This window comes from Hibiscus syriacus, unplaced genomic scaffold (genome assembly GCF_006381635.1).
Source record: "Hibiscus syriacus cultivar Baekdansim isolate YM2019G1 unplaced genomic scaffold, ASM638163v2 tig00004258_pilon, whole genome shotgun sequence".
Classification (NCBI taxonomy): Eukaryota; Viridiplantae; Streptophyta; class Magnoliopsida; order Malvales; family Malvaceae; genus Hibiscus; species Hibiscus syriacus.
In genome coordinates, this window is record NW_024062009.1 from 44,933 (window position 1) to 57,410 (window position 12,478).

At 36.7% G+C, this 12,478-nt stretch overlaps 1 protein-coding gene across 1 annotated transcript; it reads right to left on the reverse strand.

The window, feature by feature from the left end:
- Positions 1-2,044: 2,044 nt before the first annotated feature.
- On the reverse strand, positions 2,045-2,687 carry LOC120192830. Its single transcript, XM_039195548.1, has 2 exons — positions 2,678-2,687; positions 2,045-2,358 (listed from the first exon to the last, which is right to left on the reverse strand). The coding sequence occupies exons 1-2, from the start codon at positions 2,685-2,687 to the stop codon at positions 2,045-2,047; spliced, it is 324 nt and encodes a 107-aa protein (XP_039051479.1).
- Between the last annotated feature and the right edge of the window lie 9,791 nt (positions 2,688-12,478).

The following is a 12,478-nucleotide window of genomic DNA, read 5'->3' on the forward strand; positions in this document are numbered from 1 at the left end:
TTTTAATTATATAATTGGTTACAGGAATTTATCGTAAGATAAATTTACTTAACATTGCCAATTATTGGATTTGGGATTTTTAATCCCATAGGGTTGGTTGGTTGTTGTTGTTGAAGCTGACGATGCAAATCTGCCCGTTTAACACCTTTAGATAAATGGTAATGGTCAAACAAGAATTTAACATTTGTATAGCAAAGGATTACTACTAAAAGTAACTAAAATACGTATTGGCAACCTAGAAAAAAAAAAAGCATTGGTTCAAAAAATTAAACTATTAGCTGAGTAAAACAAAACTCCTACCTGGGAAGCAGGAGCATCATATCCATAAAAAATACGAGAACATTCTGTGTATGCAGATCCAATTCCAATCCCAGCACCTAAAGTTACCGAAGCCCATCGAGTCACTGGACTCCCTGGTATGGAAAATCAAAATGCATCAATATTACAAATTCAAGGGAGGAAAAAAAGCAAGAAGAAAATCACAGAAATGGAAGGCACAGAACTAATAATGTTTGGACAGTAGACTACTATAAAAAAATCAATGCAATTCAAAAGTGAAGAACATGGTATACTCTGACTACTGCCTAAATGAATTCTATTAAGGCAAAATGCATAATCACTTTAACTGTTTCAGCTTTACTTGGTAGGAGCAATAGAAAAGTTTTAACTCAGCTGTTAACCTACAAGAAAGGATTGTGTTTATGAGACATAAAATTAAAAACATTTTGCATTCCATCATCTGCTCAAAGCATCAAGTTTTTCAGGAATCCTAGGCAAACTAGAGCAGTGGCGAAAAAAGCTAGTTCTGGTGCTGGAATATATGCAGGTAAATCAATCATACAGGGATGTAAGCACTGATTGAATATCTTAAAAGCATGGCATGTCTTCGTTATCTTTAGTTTTCTTTAAGTAATGTGTGACACTCGTGTCTGACTAAAACTCAGACATTGGCATGGTAATATGATCCTCCAAGCACCCCAAAAGCATATATATATAGAAGAACTTAGCAACAATTGAACTTATCTGTGTGGAACACATTCACGTATCTAACACTCACAGGAATCCCCGTAATACATAGCTCCTTAAGGAAGCCGAACGATAAAAAAACAAAACAATTATAATAGTTTCGGTATTCCAAACAGACATAACATCATCACATCCATGACATTATTATGTAGAGGCATCGCATCGGATTGGTACAAAAAATGTAATAATAAAAATGGACAAATGATAGCGATCAGAAAACAATATCTGTATGACCAATCAGGCCAATCTGCAATGGTTAACAACAACAAACTGTAAAACACATCATCTAGTTCAATCTTTAACTTGAAAGTACTAAATTCTATAAATTATGTACAAATTGTTTCTAAAGTTCACAATCGAACGCTTCAAAACCAACATCTTAAAAGAAAAAAAATGAATTGACAAAATTTAGAGAAAAGGAGACAAACTGAAGAATAGGAGGCCGCCGAAAGCACCAGCGGCTGATGAATAAACGAAGCGGCGGACAGTGAGATCGAGGCAGTCGTCCCATTTTGCGTTAACATCATACTCTTCCGGCACCAATCTCTTGTTCTCTGTCATTTCCGAGGGTTTTTTTCTTCTTCTATTCTTTGCTGTTATTGTTGTTGTATTCCTCCTTCGGCTTCGTATTGTCTCACCTTTTCGGGTCTAGGGTTACATACCTTAGGCTGTTGAAATCCGAGCCTTCGAATCGAACATTGGGTTAGAAGTTTCAGCAGAAGGGCCAAGTTATGATAAAAAAAACATTTATCCAGACTCAATGGAGCTGGGCCTGAACCATGTTTGGTAAGTTAGTAGATATTCGATCATTCGAAGACAACTGAGGAACAAAAAAAACCGCAAGAGAAAAGTGATGCTTCTTTGTTTGATAATAACATATCAAAATGTTTAAAACTTTTCAAATTTGCTCAGGTTCATAATTCATATAACATTTTTATTTTGTTATTTTATAAAAATATGTAAATAAACGAATCATTTTTTTGGTGAATAACAGTGAAACAGAAGTAGGACCAAACGACTAGCTTGTCCCGAGTAGATCTTCCTGCAGCAGCATCTCCAACTCAGAAGGCGGATGTCCAAATTCCAGCACACCAGGGGAAGAACCACGGCTCCAACCAGCTAAAGCATCAGCTACAGCATTTTGTGTACGATGAATATGCCTCAACTCGACAACCCATTCCCGATTCCTAAGCTCATTAACAGCACACACAAAACCATTACCCGCCAACGCGTCCGACAGTTGATACCATATCTTCGACACCTCTAAATTGTTCGTTTCCAGTTCAACTTGCCGATATCCAAGATCCCATGCATACCGGAAAACATCATGGACTGCCCATGCATACTTGTATTTCAAACATTAAAGACTTGTAGAAGTATCATTTTATTTAAATGCTTATTTTTTCCAAACTCTTGAAAGACGTAGTTGATTGTTTTTCCATTTTTTCACATTTATTAATCAAAATAGCACGTACGATTTATCCTGATTAAACGCGTCCCCAAAAGACAAGATTGGAAAACCGTACTTGGACTTTAGAGCATAGGATTCCGTTTTCCATATTTTAAACCGTTCCAGATATTTCTCTTTGTTTGTCCTTTTGAACCTTCTCACTTCTTAACTTCAGAGTCGCTCTCTTTCACTTTTTTATACAAGCAACCATGGCCGATGAAACTCCAGCTCAGAACGGTGTTTTTTAAAAAAAAAATTGGTGATCGGTATATTTATTGATCTAAAATCAGTCAGATTATATTTTTTGATCTAACACCTGTAGCAGTAAAGCGCGTCCGCGCTATATGTTGAATTGGCGTCACGTGAGGTATAGCGCGGCCTCTGTACCGTACTATACAATGACATGGGTTACACGTATATATAGCGCCCCCTGATCCGCGCTATATGTCACGTAAGGGTATAGCGCGGATCAGGGGCCGCGTTATACTTGATTATATGACACGTGGGGTATAGCGCGGTACAGAGGACGCGTTATACCTTTAATTACCCACCCGTTCACACCTCAATCCTTCCTATAAATACCCTCATCCTCAATCACTTTCATCACACCAAATTCTCTCAAATTTTCTCAATTTCTCTCAAATATTCTCTCTGTTTAAGGTATATTTTATAATATTTTTAATATTATGTATTTAATTTATTTAAGTATTTTACTTTATTTAATATTTTACTAATATAATTTTTGTACAGATATATAATGGAAGACAGTCTACTTCGCTTGGATGGAAATCATATATCTCGACACTTTGCTGATACGGTAACATTTTAACGTTTTAATTTAATTTAAATTATTAGTAATAATTAGTTTATTTATTTAATGCATTATTATTAGATTAAGAATTAATTTTTGTAATTATTTATTTTTAGGGGAACGACCGTGTATTAGATCCTTTTATTAGGAATCTTAAGTTAGTGATACCTAGCCGTGTCTTGCCGTATTTAGTAGAGACTGGATTTGGTTACATAGGTAGATATCAGGGTCATTGTAAGATAGAACCAAACCTTATTTCTGCCTTAGTAGAGCGGTGGAGGCTGAAGACCCACACATTTCATATTCCGTGCGGAGAGTGCACAATCACGCTTGAGGATGTTTCTATGCACATGGGGCTTCCGGTGGATGGAGATGTGATATCAGGGATAGCTTCCGATTCTTGGACTACTTTGTGTCGGGATAATCTAGGACGTGTCCCGGAAAGTTTTATCGGAGGTAGGATACCGTTAAATTGGTTAGATGCCAATTTTCGGGAGTTGAGCACAGACGCCTCTGAGGATGAGGTTAAGATGTATGCACGGGCATGCATATTGCAGTTGATAGGAGGGTTGTTGATGTCGGTCAAATCGCGTAACCTAGTTCACTGCATGTGGTTGCGACATCTTAGCGACTTTCGTCTCGCCGAATCATTCAGTTGGGGCTCGACAGTTTTGGCTTTACTGTACAGGGAGATGTGTGGAGCCACTGACTACAGGCGTAATGCTATCGGCGGATGTCTCTTGCTGCTGCAGTCTTGGGCATGGTATCGATTGCCCTTTTCATGTCCCGTTGTGAAGAACTCATTCGTATTTTCACTACTTCTGAGGTAATTATAAAACTGATTTTATATATTAATAATTTTATACAGCGTATAATAATTTTTTTCCTTGAATAGGTGGTCTACTGATAGGAAAAATCATCAGGAGCTACCTGATGATTTAGAAAAAATTAGGGTGCTCATCGATCAGTAGGCTAGCACACAGGTATGAATTTTAATGTTTAAAAATCAATTTTAGATTATAGTTATATAATTAGATTATTATTTTGATAAAAAATTATATAATATTTGTTTTAGTTTGAATGTGTGTCATATTGTACTGATGATGTGAGGGCGGTGATCCCACCTGAGTTGAGGGGCCCATAAGATGTTTGGATGGCGATGGTCCCTCTGATCTGTTATGCGACCGTCGAGTAGCACTCTACTGATCGCGTGCTCCGGCAGTTTGGTTGTTTTCAACCAATTCCGGAAGCACCTCGCAATATGGACGAGTTGTATAGCTTAGATAGACGCGATAAGACAGATACAGATTGGCTGGTGAGGCATCATGAGTGGGTCGTGTTGTGGGAGGATCAACATCGGCGTCTTCCCCGTAGAGAGCCCATTTTTTATGACCTCTTGATGTATGCTAACAGTTATTATGAGTGGTTCAACAGTAACGGGAAATAATTTATGCTTCCCAAGGATGCACGAGGGCAGACCTTTCCGCGACATCGACAGAGACGTGATCCGACACAACACCATCGTCCCCCGACTCGTGAACGGAGAGTAGGTTCTTCCGGTTCATCCTCAACTGCACCAGCAGGACCTTCACAGCAGCCACCGCAGCCATTTATGATGCCACAACCATATATGATGCCGCCATCGCCTTTCCATTACCAGATGTCACTGTCGCCGCCTTCACCTAGTTTTATGACCCCGCCGCCACCACCGTCAAAGATGACCCCTCCTGGAGGCTCTTATGGGTCTATGTTTGCATATCCGACTTGGGTTTCATATGCTATATGTAACATCCTCAATATCGAGTTAGTGATCAAATTGTAAAGTTTCAAAATTTGGTAACTAAAGAAGAACAATGTATTAGTTCAATGATTTATTTGGAAATAAATCCTAAAAGTTGTTAGTAATTATTAGATCAATTAGAGGCCAAAGTCGTCATTTGAATTGGAAAGGATAAGATAATGATTTATATGGGATAAGCTTGAGAGATTTCTCCAGAAACTCTCTTTTTTTCTTCTTCTTCCTTTCCTCCCGTGTCTCCATAGCAAAGGTAAGTTTTCTGATTAGTTGATTATTTGTTGATTTTAAGTATGGGTTGTGATCATTAGAGGATAACTAAGTTTAAGGAAAGCTTAAGTTATCTTAAAATCAAAAGATAAAGGAGTTAGAGAAGATTAAAGATTTGGAGTTCTTGAGTGAAATCTTGAAATAGAGTCTATAATAAGAATAGAAAGTTAAATTTGACTTGTCATCAATCTAGTCAAGACATACAAAGTGTTAGAAGTGGAATTAACACATGTTGTGAAATTAAGGTAATTCTTGAATTTTATATGAAGGATAGGATTTTGAGGTTTAAGATGAAATAAATGAGTACAAATTGGTTTAAGTGTGTGTACTGGAGTTAAGAATGAAAAAGGGGATGAAAAATGAAGGATTTAAGCAAAAATGGATGAATTTTCGGGTTTAAAAAGAGGATTCTGGGCAGAGTGCATCGATGCACATTCAATGTGTATCGATGCATCAAGGTTAAATCCTAGAAATTGTTGAAGGTGCATCGATGCATAAGGAGTGCATCGATGAACTCATTTAAATTAAATGAACATCTAATGCAATGGATGTATCGATGCATAAGGAGTGCATCGATGCTCCTGCTTAAAATACAAACATCAAATAAGATTTATGCACCGATGCATGGGTAGTGCATCGATGCACCCGTCAAGGGATGCACCCGTCAAGGGATGCATCGATACATGGTGTAGTGCATCGATGCATACCTTCAATAAGAGATGGAAATAGTTTTCTTTTAGCCTAAGGATTTATAGTTTGAAATATATCAATTCGTATGCTGATAAGTATCAATGTATTACTATGTAGATTTAGAGCGTAATCTCATTCCAGAACAATCGAATGATTAGAATCGAATCAAAGCAAGGCTAAGGTGAGTGCAATTTAAATTGTACTTATGTATCAAATAGACATTGGCTTGCGATGAGCCAGTGATGAAGTTTCTATAGTAAGAAGGGAATTCTAAAAATGTTATTTGAATTGTGATTCTTATGTTTGCACGAGTACATGAAAATAGGTACATATGTTATATGTATTGCATCTGTTACATGAATTGAGTGAATAAATATTAGTGTGATGAGTTATGTGAACTGGTTTAAGTAGTGGATGTAATTATATACGTTATGTAAAATAAATATGTGATTTAAGACATAAGTTAAAGAACTATATGATATGAGATAAGATATACACATGCTATTATAAGTAACTATAGGATCACGAACTATGTAAAATAGCAATGATTTATATGATAACAAGAGAAAGGATATAAATTACATGAGTTAGATATATATATATATATATATATATATATATATATATATAGGAATTGGTATAACCAATTTATGAGATTAGATGAAAAGTGAGATAAGTTAAATAACATTGATTTATAGGACAATATAAGAATAATATATAAATGAGGAGACATTGACAGAAGTGATTATATGAACATGTAAAATAAGTTATATGGAGAGATTTATGAGCTGAAATGAACATATAATACATGAGTCATATGGTAAAGATTTATGAAGCTATAGGAAAATGTTATGGGAACTATGTGATGATAAGTTATGAGAAAATATTTATATAGGTAACAAGCTATGTGAAATTGAATTAAGTAATATATGAAACTAGAATATAATTAATGTGAAATAAGTGATTAGGTAAAACTATGAGAAGTTATAGGGCATTGTTATTCGAAGTATATGAAAATATGTATATGGATACCTGTAAAAGTTTATATGTTGTACTATGTGCTATGTGATGTATATATGAACATATGTGAACAAGATATGACATGCGAGTTTACATGAACAAATGAGGAATGATATAAGCCATATGAAATGATCTACGTGAATATATGCACTTGTGATACATGTGATATGATATGAAATATATAGTTACACATACATGTGGTATGTGATAGAAGAGAAAGAACAAGTGATATGAAAGGTATAAATGATAATACCCATGTTATATGATATGAGAACTAGTGGTATAGTTGGCATGCCAAGAGTCGAGGGTATATTAGTCCTTCGGGACGTATCCAGTGGTCCTTCGGGACATAATAGTCCTTCGAGACGAATACTGAACAAATGTTCGGTGCCCCATGAGGGAATTTATACGAGCTGTGGTGACAACATTAGTGCACATCCTCAATGTACTCACATACCTTAAGTTCTCACAGGTGTATATGGGCTAATAAAAAGACAATAACAAATTCAATACATATGATGCATATGCTTTTGGTGATATGGAATATGTTCCATGAATTATATGATATTATGTATGTTTAGTTGTGAAATGATAAATGTGTTATATGATATACAGAAATGGTAAATACAAGATCATATGATAAATAGAGATTTCGATAATGATGGTATATGTACATGTATGTATTTTGATATATGAAATGTACTATGATTTCTATTATATGTTTTATATGACTCACTAAGTCAACGACTTAGTGTGTGATTGTTTCACACGTAGGTACCAAGAAGAGGAAGAATGAGAAAAGTTAAGCAAGACAGGTCAGTTCCTCCTTTCCAAAGATCAGATCAGAAAATCATTGTATAATATGTATTTTATAATACGGATGGTAGTTGACATGTAAATAAAGATTTGAGATATACTCTAATTAGTTTTTCTAAAATCATATGAATATCTTTTATGTAATCTAGTCAGTTGTTTTAATAAAAGTTTTAAAATTATTCACTAGTTTGTACAAGTACCGGTTTTGAAAAGTCAATGTGGCACCTCGGATTCGTATCCGGGTTGGGTACGGGTTGGGGGTGTTACACTAGATATTTGGCGGGTTCAGCCTCATCACCCATAGCCGCAGCACAGACACCTCCTGTACAGTTTTCACACTCAGCGATGTCTGGGTTTTCCCAGTTTTCGCAGGCCGGTGGGATAGTCAGTCATACACCTCCAGGGTCCTTATTCTATGGAGGTTTTTCATCGTCATCAGCTCCTCATCAACCTAATGTATCTGCTCAGGACGACGACGACGACGACGATGGTGATGATGATGACAGCGAGGAGTCAGAACCAGTGATACAAAGAAATCCTCCTCGAGATCGACAACCACCGCCCTGTAGAACACATTCGCATCACAGGCATCGATAGATTTTTTAATTATATTTGTATTTACTTTATTTTGTTAAATTGTAATTTTTTATTATTTCTCATTTAATACTTGCTTTATTTTGTTAAATTTGTTAGACTTTTTTTAATGTATTTCAGTTATTTTTATTTATTACCATTTAATAGCAGTTATTGTAATTTGATTATCATTTAATACTTATTGTAAGTTTGTTGTATTTAAAATTATATTCAAATACCAATTTGGTTATCATTAAATTGAAGTAAATTCAAATTAAAGTACAAGAATTATTATTTGATAAACAAATACATCATTTCCTCATCAATTGTTACTTGATGACAACAGATGTGGACATGTTTTTCTCGTGTGTCATGGGTTTCTACAATGTCCACATCTTCTGTCTTGTCTAGATCTTTCTCGAATATCCATATCGCAATGAATTCGATTGGATTTTGGACGACCACGCTCCCTCAATAAACTCGGATTTGGTACAATCGGAAACCAATCTTGAACCTCATCAGGGTCTTTGTCATTACCTATGGGGGAAACTCAAATTCGTATACCTTAAAAACTTCAGATAGTAGGTATACGGGATCCACAAAATGGTTATAGTATTGACGTGTGTGCGAGCAAGCTGCTATCACATGAGAGCATGGATACTTCAGAGCTTGAAAAAACTCGCAGTCGCACGTTCTGTCCCTTAGATTTACTCTTAACGACACAGCTTCAATCCCTTGAAGAGGTCGCGGCAACTCTGTGACACGAAACATTTCATGCCTTCTAGAGAAGCTTGTTATAGACATTCCATTTGATGCAACAACTTTTTTCTGTAGATCTACAACTAATCTAGGGTGATAGACATGACCGCCTTGCATCCAGGTTTGAGCTTGTCCCCCGAGCTTCGCAAAAAGCGCCCCCAAACAAAAATATATAGTTTTTACCAAAGCCGCTACAGGTAAGTGACGTGCACCCTTTAAGGTTGAATTGATTGCCTCAGCCAAGTTGGTCGTCATGTGTCCATATCGAAATCCACCATCATATGCGTTAGAATACATTTCTTTATCGATGAGGCTGATGTAATCGTATCCTTCCTCGTTCTTCGCCCGTAAATCTTGAAGCATTGATTCAAACGTTTGAGGAAGTAGTTCGTAACCTGATCAAAAAATGTATAACTTACTAACTTGCTTTCTTTGCAAAATTAAAATGATCCAAAAATATATAACTTACTAACTTGTTTTCACTTACCCATGCGCACAATTAATTAACGCTCATCATTCTTCTTGTACCTTCCATGATAGTTCGCAGCAATGTGTCAGAGACAATACCTATGTTGGACAAAGGGTGGTTGCCACATTGGACTCAAAGACTCCATTGCTGCTTTGATCACAGCTCCGCGATTTGAAATGACACAGATGTTTTCCCTCGTGATAACATGTGCATGTAAATTTCAGAGGAAAAAAGCCCAAGAATTTGTATCTTCTCCTTCGACAAGAGCAAAAACAACTGGAAGAATGTTGTGATTGTCATCTTGGACAACTGCTAATAATAAAACTTGCTTGTATTTTTCATACAAGAAAGTCCCGTCGATCTGGACCATATGCTTGCAGTATTTGGCAGCATTAACGCACTGTGGGTAACTCCAAAAAACCCGGTAGAATTGACTTCGATCGCGAAGAACTCGATCATTATGGTATGCATAGGAGGTTTCGAAGTCCACAATTATCCCAGGATTCAACGTCTGCACCAGCCTAAACCAACCTAGAAGTTCGTTGTAAGATGCATCTCATTCGCCATGAAGTTTGACAATGGTATTTTGTTTTGCCAACCAAGCTTTTTTATAGGAGACAGTGTACTCATACTGCGATTGTATAGCTGAAATCAACACTGTAACAGTTATATGAGAGCTTGCTTTTACCATGGGCATGATGGCTTGGCATATCATTTCAGAGTCCAAGTTGGGATGATCTTGGTTGACCCCTCCAGCACAACATGTGTGAGGACCGTTGTATACTGTTAGTTCCCATATGTTGTTTTTCCTCTTCATTTTCGATACGCGAACCATCCAATTGCATCCGTTTTCGCGTAGGGCACAATAACATACATATTTTTCGGTCGTCGATCGGTTGACTCTGGACTGAACAGAATTACGGATATTGTAATTTTTGATAGCCATCATCGCTTCTTCTTTGCTTGAAAACTCCATGCCTAAAGATAACTCACCATTATTTATTGATGAGTAATATCCATAGTCACCGAGATGAGGCATATCTGTAAATTCTGGCCCGTACATTGCACCATATCAACTTCATACAAGTGTGCATGAGGGTCAGTTTGTGTCACATTTCCTGGAACTTCATCTACATCATCATCATCGGAGTTGAATTGCGGTGATTATGGGTGAATAAATAGTCCAGTCTCAGCACCATCCGCACCAGGCTCACGAAGCGGTTCTTCTGGTGGAGATGATGGTTCCTCCATGCGCTCCACATTTAGGTCGAAGAACCTACTACTTGCATGTCTTCCCCTTAAACTATAAGGCATATCGACATTGAGATCAAAAAAGCTCGCAGTCGAATGCCTTCCCCTGGAGCTTGAAGCCATCGTGTCAAATGGAAACTGCACAGATTGTTGCGTCGATGACATCTCCATATTAAGGTCAAAGAAATTTGCAGATGAATGTCTTCCCCTTGAACTGGACGCGGTGTTACCACACGGATTGTTCGTGGACCTCGGTACATATCGTAAGGAGTTGCGGATGAATGTCTCCCCATTATGGCATTAAAATCATTACATATTACTGTAGTCGGGTCGTCAACTTGATCAACTTGTTCAGCCAGGCCATAGTGAGAGCTTAATGATTGACCCCGAACAACACGCACTTGAATAAAATATGCATACATCTCAATAGCGGCGTCTGAATAATTACTTTGAGCTTCAACTATCATTTGAACATCATCATTGTTCGAAAGTTCGAACGCTGTATAAGTTAATGACAACAATGATGTTGGAAATCTGTACTGCAACGACGACATTCTTCTACTACTTTTAACATGAATCTTCCTCGAAATCTTCGTTATCAGCTCCTCAATAGTTATATTTCTCTTGAATGATATTTTAACACGCTCATTTGATACGAAAACAACGCTGGTTTCATCTTCTCGAATTTCACTATCATAATAAACAATAGCTGAAAGTCGCGCCATTCTTTGAGTTTAAAAGTGCGACAATATTATATCTGAAAAAAATAACTGAAACAAACCTGATTAAATAAATTATATATGAACGAAAATATAACACAATAAATTTTTTACACAACAACGTAAATAATTTAAATAATATAATATTATATTATTATCTGCACCGCAAAACTATTTCGACGTATGCTCCCGCTTTTCAATTTTACAAACATAAAAATTAATTGAAAATAATTAGTATAATATTTTTCAAATAATGATAATAAACAATAAGTATAATTAAAAAATTATAACAAAATTACCTTATAACGAAAAATCACACGAACTTCTAAATCAAATATGAGAAGATTGTCTGAATTATTACTCGTTGACATAATTGTTGTATTAATTTATAAGTTGAGAGGAGAGATGCGAGGAGATATGAGAAACTTAACCGACGGATGAGGGTATTTATAACCATATAAGACGCGGTACCTACACTACGCTATATGTAATTATTCATAAAAGTTATAGCGCGGACCAGAGACCGCGTTAAATATAATTCCGATATAACGCGGCCGCGCTATAGCTCTACGTGGCGTATGATGCGACTCCTGATCCGCGCTATACTATATGTGGCGTATAGAGCGGATCAGGGCGCGCGCTATACACACGTGTAACCCATGTCAGTGTATAGCGCGGTACATAGGGCGCGCTATACCCACGTGGCTCTAAATCAGCATATAGCGCAGGACAGGGGACGCGCTCTACTACTACGGGTGTTAGATCGAAAAATATAATCTGATCGGTGTTAGATCGATAAATATACCGATTATCGGTGATTTTTCGGGGA